This window comes from Hyposmocoma kahamanoa, unplaced genomic scaffold, assembly GCF_003589595.1.
Source record: "Hyposmocoma kahamanoa isolate Upper Pololo Valley unplaced genomic scaffold, ASM358959v1 99994, whole genome shotgun sequence".
In the NCBI taxonomy this organism is placed as follows: Eukaryota; Metazoa; Arthropoda; class Insecta; order Lepidoptera; family Cosmopterigidae; genus Hyposmocoma; species Hyposmocoma kahamanoa.
The window spans coordinates 1-17107 of record NW_020656118.1 but is presented as its reverse complement, the minus strand read 5'-3'; the positions used below and the strand labels follow the sequence as shown (position 1 = coordinate 17107).

Sequence of the window (17107 nt, the reverse complement as noted above, 5' to 3'; positions counted from 1 at the left end):
ATAAACATGTTATTGTGTTTGTTTAACTATTGCGTGCCGTCTTAAGCCAAAAGAGATAGCATTACATTGGTCTGTGTCAAACACGGGAATCGAAAATACGTAACGTTATCTTAAATGCCGACTGTGTCCATTTCGCAGTACATGAGGTACATGATACGGTTGTAAACGGCTGTCAAATGGATGTCAAAACAAATGTTTTTCCAAGTGTTTTATTGGATTATTCGCATGTATTGTAATAAAATGCACAAAAATATTGACAGTGATAAGTGATGAAGTATTAATAAAAAGTCGTCGCTGCAGCATTACGGGATCTGGCATTAGAAAAAGTGAAAATAAAAAAAAATGTAACATTGTACAGGTACGTATTATTTTTCTGTCTATAAATCACACAAAAGCCCAAATATCTCATGTCATGCCAAATTTTGCTTTGGTTCCTTCAGATTGCCTACTCGTTTGTATATTTTGATGATTGTTGTTAATGATTGTTTTGTGATAGTGTTGTTCTTGTAAGGGTACATATTATTGATATTCTGTTATTTAAACAATTAATTTCGAGTTTTTTATTATTTTATTATTATTATTTTTACTGTTTGAAGTTTATCTACAAATGAAAAAAGAAAAAAGAATGGTTGGAAATCATAGGGCTGCCGAATATAAACATTGGATCAAAGACCATCTTCATTTATTCATTTCATTTTGAAGAGTCAAATTTTAACAGAACTTTCAATGCAACTCGATTACATGATAATGCAATTCCATCATTAGGTTGATTGGTAAATAATTTTATATTTATTCTATTTGCCTTATTATCTATTTGCCTTGCCCTGCCATCGTTCAGTGTCACTCTCCTAGCTGACCAAGCGAAGGCGAGCGCCAACGTGTATAGAGCTCGTTTGGCGCTTAGCACAAATCAAAGGCGCTCGGCTAATAGTGTTCACACGTCTGTCCGTCCGTATATGAAATGCATACTGGTTTTTAACACAATTCAAAAAAATTTGCCTCAATTAACACAAAACGAAGAAAGTACATATAAACTAACAAAATGTCATCTTGTTCTATTTCTGCTATTAATCAGGATCGATTATTCGCAGAAATAGAACTAGATGTTCCCGAATGGCATATTGATTTACTTTAATTAAATGTTTTAATCATACTTTGATTACAGTAAACTAAAGAAACAAAAAAAAACAGGTTCAACATTCAAGCCATACATTTGCATGTCGATAATGGCCTATAGATAGATTATGGTACAATACTAAAGTAATCCGCCATTTGTAGCGTTCAATTTTTATTTATTTTATTTATTTATTTAATTATTTATTGTACAGGAAAACAAACAAATCACATTTGGTAAAACGGAAAACACAAACAAAAGGTAAAAAGTTAGCTAGTGGCAAAAACCGTATAGTACTCATTTTAATTTTTAGGCTCAGACTTCGTGACGGTAACGTTTTTCCTCTTACGAGGACATAAGTTTTCTAGTTTTCACAACAATAATCAAGCAATGATGTTGATGACAATGATTATCGCGGTGGACTCCTTCACGAAAATATTTTTGATTGTGTTTAAATAATAAATGATTAGCAGGAGGCATTATATAGTCACTTTGAAGAAAGAATTTCTCAGATCTAATAAAAGTGACTCAAAAGGTGCTTTGGCGAAATTGACAAACGGCTTAATCGAAGGCATTATCATGCACGGTGAACTTCTGAGGTAATATGACGATCAAACCTTGTTAGTGACTCCTTGATGTTACTTTGCGTAGTGGAGTAAACTTTGAGGTTAGGTGGCAATGTCTGAAAGTGACTCAAGGGATAATTGATACCCTTGTAACTTTGTAGAGGTAATATTATAAAAGTCAGTTTTTCGTTAAATAAATACGAAAAAGTAATGTTAACAGGTATTTTCTTAAAGGATTTTGGCGAGGATTAATATAAGGGCTGTTGAAGAATATACTGTGCTACAAAAGTAATAAATTTTTATTAAATTCCATATTACGTGGGGCTCACTAAGTTTCCGGATGAATAACAAAAAAATACTATAAATGGTCAGAAATGAATTTATTGTTTTTCAAAATATTCTCCGTTAGCGTTAATGCACTTTTTCATACAAATAAACCAATTTTGAATACATTTATGCCACTTATCCGTGACAATCACAGATCAGCGATTTTCATCACCTCTTCAGGTGATAAAAGTCGTTGACCGCGTAACTGATTCTTAATTTTTGGAAATAAATAAATGTCACAAGGTGCCAGGTCGGATCTGTTCGCGTGATGGCTCATAAGGTCAACGTTGTTCACCTTCAAAAATTCATTTGTCTGGCTGGGCGTGTGAGAACTGGTATTATCGTGGTGCAAGATGATACGGCATTTTCGGTTATTTTTACGGAGTTTGTCAATAACTTCAGGCAAACAAATGGTCGTGTATCAATCACTCTTCACTGTACAACGATTCTCCAAACCAACAGTAGCCACGTGTGCAGTTTTATTAAAAAAAAGCAATCATCCGCTTAGAGGTACTTTGCACGCACGCCACGTGGGCTGGTTTCGGCTCATCTCGATAGACCCATACGCTCGATTGCTGCTTTGTTTTGGGATCGTAACTATAAATCCATGTTTCGTCACCTGTTACTATGTTCCACACTAAATTTGAAGCTCCTTCGTTGAATCTGGTACGCATGGCATTGAACTAAGTGACGCGATCCGTTTTTTGAGCCTCAGTCAAATTATGTGGGATCCACTGAGAGCACAGCTTCTTCACACTCAATTGTTTGTGTAGTATTGATTGTATTTGACTCATGCCTGTGCCTAAAAATGCCCGAATCTCATGGTATGTCACATGCCTGCCTGTTTTGATCATACGGCGCACAGCATCGAAGTTTTTGTTCTTCACAGCAGTGGACGGGCGACCATCACGAATGCAAATCAGCTATGAGCAGTCGTCTTGCATGGTGCTTCATCGCCAAAAGTTTAGTTTGAAGCCGAGCGAAGCTACGCTGAGCTGTTAAATTACACTTAAAGTCGTAGAAAATCATGCAATGAAAATTTTCACGAGTTAAATCCATGGTGATGTAGACAATCAATTTCTAAAATGACGCCACATAGTATAAACAAGTGATAGTCAGATGAAACAAACTGTATTCTACAGCCAAAGATTTCCATTTTCAAATTTTGTAATTACTTTTTAAATATTGTTTATGTAAGTGGCCAGTTCCAGAAACTTATAGTGCGTTCTATGTATACCAAACAGAGGTCGAACACTACTGAAAAAAGAGAATGTTCCTGTAATACAAGTGAATAAAACCTTTATAAATGCCAAAATATATGGCTGCTGTCTATGTACAGCATCTTCAGCGTTAATTTTTTTCTGTGTTGAATGAAGTACTTACCTTTTGATTTTTTTAGGAGGAAGGAAATGACGTTATCCCTTCTTCTTCGAATCTCAATAATAAATATTTATCACGTTCGTTTAACAACAAAATAAATTTGTCTTCCTTTTCATTGTGTTTGACTTCTTACCTTCTCTTTGAAATTTCTGTTTCATGGAATCATAATCTATGGCTATGACAATGCACTTGTCGAGCAACTTTTCAAAGATGGTTATCTCTTTTACTTAGATTCTTTTCCTATCGCTTGTACTACTCATTAGTAAACATGTGCAGTTTCTACGGGCTGCATGACGGGTTTCAAACGTCGTCGATTAATATGAAAAGATCATTGTGTCGAATATTATTTATTTACTTTAAAAATAGTCATTATAGAAATTATCCATCTCACAGTCATTTTACCAGTAAATTAAGTCGTTAAGCAGTTTTAACTATCGCAGTTCTCTTTAGGTGGCAATTTTACTTTCGAATGCTATAATTTATGGTTCATTAGATAAGTTTTAATGTGTCCAGGTGTGAGTTGTTTTCTAACTTATTACAGATCAATTTTGAAGTTATTATGTACGATCCGTTTTTTAATATAGTTTACTTTGCTTTTACACTTTGAATATAACACGCGTGTAACTCTTGGACTAGCCTAAAGAAAACATAAAAGTCTCCATAAGATCAAAATGAAAACGTATCAACTTTTAAAAAGTCACTGCAGTAAGATATTTTTTTCGGGCACTGGAAATTACTGGTATGAAGGTAACGCAATTGGAAATGATAAAAGTTTGTTCTATAGATTGTATGCAATAATATTAATTTCTACGTACGCATTCATGACGGTTTTGGAAATCATGGCGGCTTTAATCGGAGATTTTCCAAACGATGAGAAAAGCGACTCTGTTACTTTTGCCGTAAGTCACACTATTGTCATGATAAAAATATTTTCGGTAATCCTGAATAAGAATTTGATTAAATCATTGAATAAGAGCATTGCAACGGTATGTGAGACGTATGAGAATCCAATGCTGATGGCAGAGAAGTATAGAATTATAAAAATAAACATTCTGGCGTACGTTTTGGTAGTCTACGGAGCTGTTGCAGGTTTTGTATTTGAGGGATTGAGAAAACTCTTTTCAGGTAAGATAACCAAACACTATATTAATTTTGCTGTTACAAGATATGATGTATGGCCATTTTAGTTAAGTACACCCACCAAGGAAGTAGGTACTACTGCCACCTTACCTATTTCTGCCGCCAAACAGTAATATGAGCATTACTGCGTTTCGGTTTTGAAGGATAAGGGTGCTGGAAATTTAAAACGCAACCAACTTATGTCTCAAGGCGAAGGGCGCAGTGGCAATGGTTTTTAGATCTTTGCGATTTAAAGTTCTGAGTGGGACTGCAACTGCTATAGACAGGCGTGTCGCTTACCACCAGGAATACGACTCATTCGTCCCGTCACTTGGTATCATAACAAAAAAAAACCAAAACCTATTAAAATTGCTAAAAGTTAAAAGCGAGATGCCCAAGTGGTCGTCCATGTGAACAAAGTTAGTGGTATAATAATTAAATATATCCAGAACTTACATTTTCAGGCTCACACTTCGTTACCATAGTAACCTATTACCCCTCTTATGAAGACAATTCATCTTTAGCCACATCTTTCCGAGTTTTCACAACAATAGTTCTATCAGTCATGATGGTGACTATGATCGTCTCTGTGGACTCGTTCACGATGATGTACTTAATTATTTTTAAATACAAAGTGATCACCTTGAGGCATTACTTCGACGGATTGAGGGAAGAATTCGACAGAAATAATAAAAGTGACGCGAAAGGTGCTTCGGAGAAATTGTCTAAAGGCTTAATCGAAGGCATTATCATGCACAGCGAACTTCTGAGGTAAAATAATTATTAATCTTCGTTAGTCACTATTAGACATTAGTTTGCGTAGCCGGGGGAACTTTGAGTCTAACCTCAAAGTCACTTTCAGAATTATTATTTCTGAAAGTGGCTCGAGACATAATTTGCATCCTTCATTTAATAACGTCACATCAACGAAATAACAACTTTTCAAAAGGGAGATTTAAAAATTCTACGAACGAAATTAGTTGATAACTTTTTATGCTTCATCAGGAGACTTATACAATTTCACTTATTACGTAATTTTCGTGTAGTCCGTATGATTTTTATGACTTTCATGGGATAAAAGCACTTTTGACGTATTAACACACGTGTCGTTACAATACGAAGGGTACGAATTGATATTCTTGTAATTTTAACAATAATAATAACGCACACATTCATAGCGCCGCACCAGGGGAACCCGTATCGTGGGTATCATGTACACACACATAGACAGCCACAAATGACACCCAACTCACGAGAAAAATAAATACAAATATTTCTCCCGGCCCGGGAATCAAACCTCTGCGTGGCAGTCCAGCATGGTAACCCTTCGGCTATAGTGGCAGTTAACTTTGTGGAGGTAGTATTTTAAATGTCTATTTTTCGTTAAGAAATTCGAATAATAATTTTAATGAAGTGGAGAATAAAAGGTTGCTGGTAAAATTCATATTTTTATAAGTATTTGAGAATTATTATTTAAAGTTAACTTACAAATTGAATTTACATAATGAATATATACCAGATACTTTGTGTAAACATGTTTACATAATGTTCTTAAGACCAAAAATAAAATTTTACAATATCTGTAACCTACAGTAGAGGTAGTATCGATCGATTATTCAAACGAAAGAAAAATCAATATGCCCATGATATTTTTCCTTTACCACCACAATTCCTCAGCGATATAAAAAATATACTGTCTGCTGTAAAAATTCGTCGATACTCGCATTCCATGGGATTATTTAGTCATACCACCACGGTGTCACTCCTGTAGATATATGAATAATATGTTATATTATATATATGAATAATATATGAATTATATTTGTATATGAATAATGTGTTACGTGATTGGGTACCGATGTCCCCGCTTTTTAGCTTACGCCTTGCGCTACTCAACATTTACAGTCTAAAGTTAGGGCTGAAAATGTGAATACGACGTACTCGTAACACGATTTATTTTTCATCTTGGTTCAGACATTCACCGCCAGATGGGGCTAACGAAAATGTTGCTTGTTATAGTTATTACACGTTAGATGACGCTGCAACAAATTTTCCCTTATGTTTCTGTATGTAAGGCTTGAAAGAGTTTGATCGACAATCAGAAATCCACTAATTTCTGACTGTTGATCAAACGGGTCGAGTCGATCACTACTAGTTTTAATAATTATAAAAAAATAAAAGCTATTATTTAAGCCAGTTATTTGTTTGAATTTTATTTATTTCAGTATGGTCTTACCCATCACACGCTACAATTTAAAAAAGTTTATTAATGCTCATCCTACGATTACTTATGTTTTTATGCAAAAGAATAACTTGAACCATCAAGGAATATAATATTAGCTATGGAAACATAAACAAAGTCGGAAAAAATAGTAAGGAAACCAATATTTCGACCTTCCTGCAGCGGCGTAGCCAAAAAAGGAAGCTTTAATCGTTTAAAACTTCCTTTATTTTGGGCTCAAGACAAACTTTGGGAAAAAGCTCTCTATGTAAACGTAAATCTATGAATATAATGGGATTTAAATATTTAAAATACACAAATAATTTTATTATTATTATTATTATTATTTAATGTGAATGTTTTTCGCTTCGACATATTCAATCAAAAAATCACTGTAAGAAATTTAAACACTGATAAAAATATCAGTCAAAAAGAAAACATCGAATAAAAATAGAATAATAACTGAATATGAAACTGACTAGTTTTGATGTTTTTGTTTTCAATACAATTTTTACAGTCTTTTTCGCTACAACGTTTCAACGTTTAACGGAAGTTTGCCACGCCACTGTGGCGCGGTTTGAAGGTGTGTGATGTTAATATGTGCATTTTGAGTGATACAAACCACGCCCCCATTAAATATCTCGCCCTTATTTTTCATATATCTAAATAGGATCACACTTTAGGTAAATTCACAATTTGCATAAGTTCCCGTTTCGTGGCGAATACATGTGAAATATATTGATGTATAAAAAGACCTTTTTATTTGTATGTTTTTATATTACAAAAAACATTGAACGGTGTGTACTCCCATTTCTTACATTAATGGTAACCTATAAACAAAGTGTTGTTATTTATTATTATTATATTATTATATAGCAAATTTACAGATGTCAGGACGAAATATATAGACACAAAAGGCAAAGATTTTTTTTGACAATTTTACCGTAATTCGAGAAACCCATAAAGTCCTTATTTAGATTCTAATACAGTAATTTTTCAGAATACTGAAAGATATCGACACTGCGTTTGGTACTGTGATGGCCATGCAACTTTGCCAGAGCTCTGGGTCTGCCGTGTCTCTTTTGCTGCAAATTGCGGTGAGTTTTGGTAGCAGTAGAGATCCTTGTGAAAGAGTTTGTCCAGGGAAGTACTGCCAGCTTACCTATTTCTAACTATTCCTGCGTTTCAGTTTTGAAGGGCAAGTAAGGGTGCTGGTGAAATTACAGGCACATGAGACTTTTCAATTTGTGTCTCAGGATGACGAGTGAAGTGGTAATGTGTACCTCTGATCTTTGCGATTTAAAGCTCTGAGCGCTATTGCAACTGTTATGAACAGGCATGTCCTTACCACCAGGCGTACGACTTCTTCATCCCGTCAGTCACTTTGTATCAGAAAAAAAAAATATATGTACAGATGTAGTGAATAATCCTTTCCTATCGGCAAAACTCGGAACAACGATAACACCCGAATGGTGCCGATGTGTCTATGAATTACTGTATTATTAAATTACGTGTAGGTATCAAATAAATCGCATACTTTATTTATCAATGTCAAATGTCAAACTGCCCGTTTGACGTATATTACACTGAGATGTTAAAACCACCACGATTCTATCATATAAAGAATTCGTTAGGTAAACAAAAATATAACTAGTTACCGAGGACGTTTTATTTCAATAAAACGCACTGATAAAAACCATTATATACCTTTATATACCATTACACACCATTTACATACCCATTATATACCATTATATAGATACAAACCATTCCGGTTGGGATGATCTAATGATTCTATAAGGATTGGAACCCCAAAAGTCTAACTATAAGTCAAAAGTACAGTTGGATTTTGCAGACCTTTTTTATAACAATTAATTTTTTTAATTAATTAAAAATACTATGACATAACAAAAAAGACACCTCAACATAAAACAAAACAAACCAGCAGAGAAATTAATATAAATAAATATGATTTTCTGATTGGATGAACGACTTCGATTATGACAGCGGGATAAGAGGAGGAGGAGCGGGGTGGACAGTGTGATGCGAAACAATACTTCCAACTTCCATATCACAGTCAGATTCAGAACTATTTTCTGGTATATCATCGTCAGAGTTTTCATGAACGTTGATTACAAAACTAGCCATATAATTTTCCTACTCAGGTTCGTGTTTTCGGTACTCGTTTTCGCATTTGATGGCGTGGTCACATACTTTGGCCCAAACATCGGAACCAATCATATTAACCTTTTCCTGTACCAATTGTTTCACAGTAGTCATATTCATACTGATGTTTCTTTTGGATACGTATCCCTTTATTTGAGACCATATGTTTTCAATCGGATTGAAATCAGGATGATATGGTGGCAATCTTAGTACGCTGTGTCCATATTTGTTCATAAGTTTATCTATAGAGTATTCTACAAAGTCTTGTTTGTACTTGCAAATAATTTCATATATTTCAATTTTTGTTAATGACGGATCAATCGGAACGTTAAGTTTGGATAGCCAATCAATCATGTCTTGCTTACGGGTATTTGAATTAGGAGGTTTTTCTACGTACTTATTATGATATGCAGCATTATCTACTACTAGTACCGAATGTGGAGCTAAGTTTGGAATGAGTTGATTACGAAGCCATTTTTCATAGTTTTCATTGTTCATCGCGTTGTGATAGTCACCTGTTTTATCAGTAGACTGATACATTAACAATGCCATAGGTATAAACCCCTTTCTACTACCAGCGTGCACTATTATAAGACGTTGTCCTTTAGAAATTAACTGTTTCACTCCGTTTTCTGACGAGTCAGCCCAGCTTTTACCTGCCAAATGTGAGGTATGCATGTATGTTTCATCCATATAAACAATCTCTCTCCCTTGCAATCTGTACTTTTTTATCGCGGCTAAAAACTTTACTCTTTTTAAACGAACATCATCTTTCTCGATAAGTAATTTTCTGTTGTTTTCAACTTTTTTGTACCGAAATCCCATTTTTCTAAGAATTTTTCTTAGCGTAAAGTCACATCCCTTAAAATTTATGGCTTCGGATAACTTGGACTTCAGGGCTTTAATTGTAGGTACTTGTTTGTATATCAAATGTAAATTATACACTAATCGGCGTATAACGTTGTAGTCAAAATCGTCAAGACCTAGACAAAATAATTTATTTGGTCTACCCAACTTTGCCGACTTCGGACTATTGGAGGTGGATTGATTTATGTATTCTTTTTGCAATATTTTATTTACTGTTCGTTGAGAAATTCCACTGGCCTCCGAAACTCGTTTTTGGACTTTACAAAAGTAAGCAGTATAGTTGGTATGTTTGAATTTATCATTTTCAGTTAAGAAATATAAATAAATATTGAAAATAACTTCGCAGGCTTGCCGATCTAAACGTTTCCCTTTTCTTAGTGCTTTCGGCATGTCTGTTATAAATTGTTAATGTGGATCGAATAAAATCAATGTTTATTATTTACAAAAATGACAGACAAGAGTGACATGTAAAAGGTCTATCAAAATATAGGTGGCCTGCATTAATACACGAGTCCATGAAGTTTATCACAAAATCTAACATAAATATATTTCTGTGGTATTAACTACTCTATACAGATATTTCCTCTTGCAATGCGACCTTTCCCTACGTTGTCTCGAGGGGTACTGAGTGCGAGTGAAGTAGTAAGACAAAAACGAACATTTCCGAGAAAATACGAAAGGAAAGGATTATTCACTACATCTGTATATTCCAGTAATCCTATTGCACTCATTTAATTTATAGACGACATTTATTATTTTATATGTGAACAGGTTTTATGGCTCGGCATTCTTTGATTTTTGTTTTAGCTTTCGAAAGATTTGACGTTCATCGTGGGCATGAAGATTATTTTATTCGTTGTCGCGCTTTTCTTCTTGCTTGCCCTTTTTCTTTGCAATGCTGGTGAAATAACGTATCAGGTAACTTATTACATTACGTAGTTTAATATCAGGAATTAAACTTTTGATTGTAAAAAAATATATTATCATTACTTCTATCGGAATTCTCATAATTAATGGAACAAAAGGTTCCCGATTTGTGTTTCTCATCTATATTAGGTATAAATGGTACACATTAAACATGTCAACAGGCATCTTTACTATCGGACGCCATATTCTACTGCGGCTGGCATGCATGTCCGTCGCAGAAACCACCGCAGCGCAAACTGGGTTCCATCGTGCTCATCGCGTGTGTGCAGGCGCAACGTCCGGTCGTCATGAAGGCTTTTCGGATGATCGACCTTACTTATGCTACGTTTTTATCGGTAACTAAATGCAATATTTATTATAACAGTAACTCGGTACATTGTTATGGTGTGTCAAAATACCATGTATAGATGTGATATGGAAAAACAGAAAGTATGGAGTGAAAAGCTAACCTAACCTAACTACAGAATTTTCTTTTATGCAAGATGACGTTTACTTCTTTATTGTCTCACCACAAGCACTAGATTTGCTTCGTTATCCAAAACTAACATATTTATTTCGTTTCAGGTTGTACGGATGACTTACTCCGTGTTTGCGTTATTCTATGCACAAAACAAATGAATTTTGGGGTTTTAATAGCTCGGCTTCTTTGATTTTTTTTTACTAGATACACACATCAAAAATGTCTAGGGATCAAGTACGTTTAAGAGATTGCTGCAATTAGGGTTAATTATATTAACTTTTTTGTATCGCTATTGATACTTTTTAGTGAGTTTTAACATTTAAATAAGGAATATTGTTTAAAATTCGATAATAAGAAGAAAATCGATTGTCAATGTGGTTTTGTATAAAAATGAGTTATAGCGTTTTGACAAAATCATTACAATATCTGCATCGGAACCGAAACAATTTACATTATTATGGAGATACGACATCATTTAACCCGAGAAGTGATGATCATCCGACGGGTTGTTGGAAGCTGGTTCCGGGCAACGTGCTGTGGCTTTCACTCTTAACACTACACAGAGCGTCATAAGTCGCCTCTGGACGCGCTATCGCATGACAGGCAGCGTGGCCGAGCGACATGGAGGACGATCTCGCATCACGACTCGCAGACAGGACCGGTATATCCAAAATACTGCTCGACGGAATCGTACCATGACCGCCATGATGTTGGTTACGAGGCTCCACAGCTCCCCAGGCTTGCTAATAAACGATCAAACAATCCGAAATCGTTTACGTGAAGTGGGTCTGCGATCCCGAAGGCCGCTCAGAGTTCCACCTATTGCACCCTGCAATCGCAGGACCCGTTTACGATGGGCTCGCGAACACAGAAACTGGGAGGAAGAAGACTGGCGCTATGTGTGCTTTTCGGATGAATCCCGCTTCAGTATGAGACCGGATACAAGACGTACTCGAGTTTGGAGAACATCTGGACGTCATGAACGTTTGAGATATTATCAGGAAGTTCATCCATATGGTGGGGGAACAATAATGATATGGGCCGGTATTTGGATCGGCGGAAGAACCGATCTCATTTGGATCAGGGGTAACCTCAATGCTCAAGTTTACGCAGAGAGGATTGTTTCAGATGTTATCATCCCTTTGCGAGGCCAGTTGGGTGATTCATTTCAACTAATGCATGACAACGCACGTCCACACACGGCTAGAGTCGTAACACGCATTCTTGCCGAAGCTCGTATCAACGTTCTGCCGTGGCCTGCTCAATCGCCAGACCTCAATCCAATTGAGCACGCATGGGATATGCTTCAAAGAAGAGCTGTGCCGAGTATGCATACCGTACATACTCTACAACAATATTTTGACTTGTTACAAAACACATGGGTGGCCATTCCTCAAAGTGATTTTGATGAACTCATCTTAAGCATGCCAAATCGCTGTAATTGTGTGATTCGTGTTAATGGTGGAAATACAGATTATTAATTTTCTTATCTTTACAATAAAAATGAGCAAAATCATCATTTTCGCCATTTTTTTGTCATTTAATTGACGCCGTTAATTTGAGTTTTTTCCCACAATTTGCAAAAACATCAATTTTAGTTTATTTTAATTAAATATAGGGGTAAGCGGTTAAATAAAACATAAGCATTAAAGTAAGAAGTCGTCCTGGAAGACTGGATTTGGTAAATATTGCTTAAATAATTTTTATTTCAAAAATATTCACTTGATCCCTAGACACTTTTGATGTGTGTATTCAAACACGTTCATTAGACACATCACTGTTTCTGTACACTTGTACATATTAAATATAAACCATATACGCACAATTGAAGGAAGTTTTTAGAAGCAGTAGAGCTCTATGTAACTGAGTTCGTACAGGTTACCCTGAATAAATCTGGCGGAATAAATCGGTAAGGTACACATATTAACTGCCTCCGTGGCCGAACGGTTACCACGCCGGACTGCCATGCAGAGGTCTTGGGTTCGATTCCCAGGCCGGGAGAAATATGTGTATGGCCTACATTTATTTCTCTCGTGAGTTTGGGTGTAATTTGTGGTTGTCTATGTGTGTGTCCATGGCACCCGCGACACAGGGTTTCCCTAGTGCGGGGCTATGTTGAGTGTGTGCGTTATTATAATATTACAGACTAATATGTTCATGAATTATGTAATAGCGATCTAGACATATTAGTATTGTTTAGATGCAGAATGTAGGTTATTTAGCATTTTATTACTACGAAAACCTAAATTCTGAAGGTACAGTGTGATGGGTAATCGTCAGCTTAGTTTTCTCTACCTAACTTCAGTGGCAATTTTCGTCATTTAAGTATTCGAGTATATTATCTAAAATAGTAAATAATATTTCAGGATACTACATTCGAATGTAGTTAGAGATAGTACTTCAAGATAATATTATATTTAAATAATAAAAATTGCCACCGAAATTACTTGATGAAAACAAACCTGAAAATGACCCTGATGGGCACTATGCTACCGTTTCAAAACAATACACTGGAATATCAGTTCCATATCTATCTACATAAGTTTTGTTTTCTAGTGACCTTTCCTATCAACCTCTGTATCAATTAAAAATATCAATTTATGTGCAGTAGAGCTCCTTGTGAATACAACCACCTTACCTATTTCTGCCACCGGGCAGTAATGTAAACATTACTGCGTTCCGGTTATGAAGGGAAGGGTGAAATTACAGGTACATGAGACTTGGCAACTTATGGTTCAGGGTGACGGGCGCAGTGGCAGCGTCCTTAAGATCTTTGTGTTTTAAAGCATTGTGTGGTACTGCAACTATTATGTACAGGCGTGTCACTTACCTGGCACCTGGTGGTGCGCGACTTGTGCGTCCCATCACTTGGTCTCATAAAAAAATCAGACACCATTTTCAGAAAAGACTGTAACAGGGTTTTGTTCATTCATTCAAGGAGTTTTAGGATATTTTAAAATTTGTCAAGTTAATAAAATAAAAAGGCGCATTTAGCTTACTTTGTATAGTGGATATAAAAAAAATCTATCTAGCACTTTACACTTTGTAAAAGAAGCTATTTCTGTTGAAAACAAATAAATTTATTTTACATTAATAACGGCCGGCAGATTCTTATTGTAAGGGAGTTTAAGTAATTAATAAATTCAGGCGTTACTGTCCGGAAGTCCATGTTAATAAAAATGTAAATAAATTAATTTGCTACTCCGCGAACCCAGTGTAGGTTAAATCGTGCCAAATAGCTGCGCTTATATTATTATTGTAATGCATTTCAGAGTCCAGCACTAGGGAAACCCTGTATCGCGGGTGTCATGGATACACACATAGACAGCCGCAAATTACACTCAAACTTATTTCTTGTTGACTTTAAAAAGGCGAAACAAAAATTGTACTCATAGAGCACAAAACTACACAACTATACAAATTTTGAAATGGCTTATGAAACCATTTCAAAACAAACTTGTACCCGTGTTTCGTTCGATTTGTATGGAAAGCTGGTTTTCGATCCATCCGTTTCAAACACAAGTTGTTTATTTCAGTTGCAATTTCCTGTACAATTTTGCCAGAAACTTAATTCAGAGTCTTTACAGGTTAAGACTTAGGGTCGTATTCCAGAACGCTACTCAATGCTCAAGTCAGGATTTGAGCAGACTTGAGTATGATTTCAAGCACTGGAAATACGACCCTAATGGCAAGGACTTGAGTATGATTTCTAGTGCTTTGAATCATACTCAAGTCCTGACTTGAGCATTGAGTATAATTCTAGAATACGACTCTTAGTGTCGAAACACAAAACTTATAATCGGCATGATGTGAATTCGCACCGCAGAAAAATACGACGCGAATTGCTGCGATGCGATTTCGTGCGGCAAGACATGTCACTGCTACGATTCGGGTAACCATTCCTTCGACGATCGTCCCGTCCGTACCGAACCGTACTGAACGTATTTTTTAAACTAGGTAGCGACATGGATCGTAAAAAGTGGTTGCACTTGCTGTTATTGATAAGAAAGTATAGGAAAAAAACACAAAGAAGATTAACGCAAAGAACGAACAAAGGAACGAACGTGACATTTGTGAAAGTCCGTCATTAGAATTAATTTAGTGTATTTAGAAAATGTACAAACTGAGATATTAATTACGTGATTACTGTTTTTTTCTGTGTTAGTTATTTTTCTGTTTATCTTAATAAATAACAGTTGTTAATTGAAGATAGAGATAGTAAATTATTTGTGTAGTTAGTGTGATAAGAACGCACGCATACTACTCAACAATTGTTGCTTTGCAGGCAGAGAGAAAGTTTTTTGTCAACGATGTCTATGTACTAGCGTATTAGATGTGGCGTTCCATACACACGCTATGCTTCACTGATGTGCGGTGAAGACGCTGCACGTCATTTAGTTGGTTGTCAAACATTCAAGATGGCGGACGCAAAAGTGGTCCACTTTGAAAATTAATTTACATCGGCGTGTTGCTCATATTTCCCTATTTGACTAACTGTGTGAACATAAAGTCAACCGTGACCATGGGACCTGTAAAGGGTCCGAAACATCGGTTTGTTTGAAAAAACAAATATACGCGATGTAAATCCGGAAAAATAGTTTCATTTCCTACATAAATTTAAAGTTTTAAATTATTTGCATTGATTTGGTAAGTAATGATGTGGTTTTTTCATTGATTTGAAACTTGGCACCAACAAGCAGCACTAGCAGCCACCTACTTTACCACGTCCTGTTGGTTTGTAATGTTATGATGGATGGAATGTTGTAGGGAGAGTAGTAGTAGCCTCCGCAGCCTCCGCAGCCACCATGCATCTTGCTTAGTTTAAAATTTAAAATTCAAAAGGATAAAGAACTAGTGGTAATAAATCCAGTTTTATAAATATTTATTCTGGTTTTAACAATATTTATGATCTTTAAAATTTTTATAGCACAAGAGATTTTTGGTATCTGGTAAACGGCTCAAAAAAATAAGAAGAGAAAATGTATTCGCTGCCGCGATCTGGCAGGGAGTGACAGTGGAACGAAACAAAATCAGAATGCGAAGCAAAAGAACTATGGAAATTCAAAATTTTAATTTAAATACGAGTGGCCAGGAACCGGAGAAAGGCGATAAAAAGGTGGGATGACGATATAAGGAGGTCAAGCCGTCACAAATTTGTTCATTATAATATTTGATAATCGCGAATTAATACACATAATTTCACACTATCCATCTCGTTTTGCAAGCATGTAATGACGTGTGTTAAAGGAAGATTAAACATAAATCGTACATTAATAAGCAACAGAGTGTTGTGTTTTGACTACACAATATAAATTAAAAAAATATAAAAAAGACTATGCTCAACGATATCTATGTACTTAACTAGGGCTGCTTGGCCTAAAGACCTTTGCCTTTTCGCAAGGAAAAGTACATGACATAACATCAATAATTTTAACAACTCGACTGCATTTTTTTAACTTAATTTATTTCTCTTTTTAGTAATATAATATTTATAAACAGTAAGCGGAAGGCCCCTGGTCAAAGCAATTTGGAATGTATTGTGCAACTAATAGCGCTTTTGTCAGCTGCTTTACGTTAATTTCACAACTATACATAAATATCATTGGTAAACACTCAATATTATCTGTCTGTCTAGCTCATTCCCAATAGGTATAGACTGTCACGTCTGTCTACTTAGACTATGGAAACTAAAGGACATGTTATTTTGTCATATATAAATCAGACGTTATATGTATATGATGCATTTCGACGTTGAAAATATAAACATGTTATTGTGTTTGTTTAACTATTGCGTGCCGTCTTAAGCCAAAAGAGATAGCATTACATTGGTCTGTGTCAAACACGGGAATCGAAAATACGTAACGTTATCTTAAATGCCGACTGTGTCCATTTCGCAGTACATGAGGTACATGATACGGTTGTAAACGGCTGTCAAATGGATGTCAAAACAAATGTTTTTC

General features: G+C 35.5%; 1 protein-coding gene across 1 annotated transcript; it reads left to right on the top strand.

Moving 5' to 3' along the window:
• The first annotated feature begins 4058 nt into the window (after window positions 1-4058).
• LOC113239608 lies at window positions 4059-11305 on the top strand. The gene is made up of 6 exons (XM_026476660.1): window positions 4059-4512; window positions 4971-5277; window positions 7728-7824; window positions 10568-10678; window positions 10849-11022; window positions 11252-11305. The coding sequence occupies exons 1-6, from the start codon at window positions 4059-4061 to the stop codon at window positions 11303-11305; spliced, it is 1197 nt and encodes a 398-aa protein (XP_026332445.1).
• The last annotated feature ends 5802 nt before the right edge of the window (window positions 11306-17107 follow it).

Excerpts from the sequence above, each read along its gene's own strand:
- LOC113239608 (XM_026476660.1), top strand. The coding sequence starts at position 4,059 with ATGAAAACGTATCAACTTTTAAAAAGTCACTGCAGTAAGATATTTTTT. Across the intron at positions 10,679-10,848 it reads CTGGTGAAATAACGTATCAG|GCATCTTTACTATCGGACGC; the intron begins GTAACTTATTAC and ends ACATGTCAACAG. Across the intron at positions 11,023-11,251 it reads CTTATGCTACGTTTTTATCG|GTTGTACGGATGACTTACTC; the intron begins GTAACTAAATGC and ends ATTTCGTTTCAG.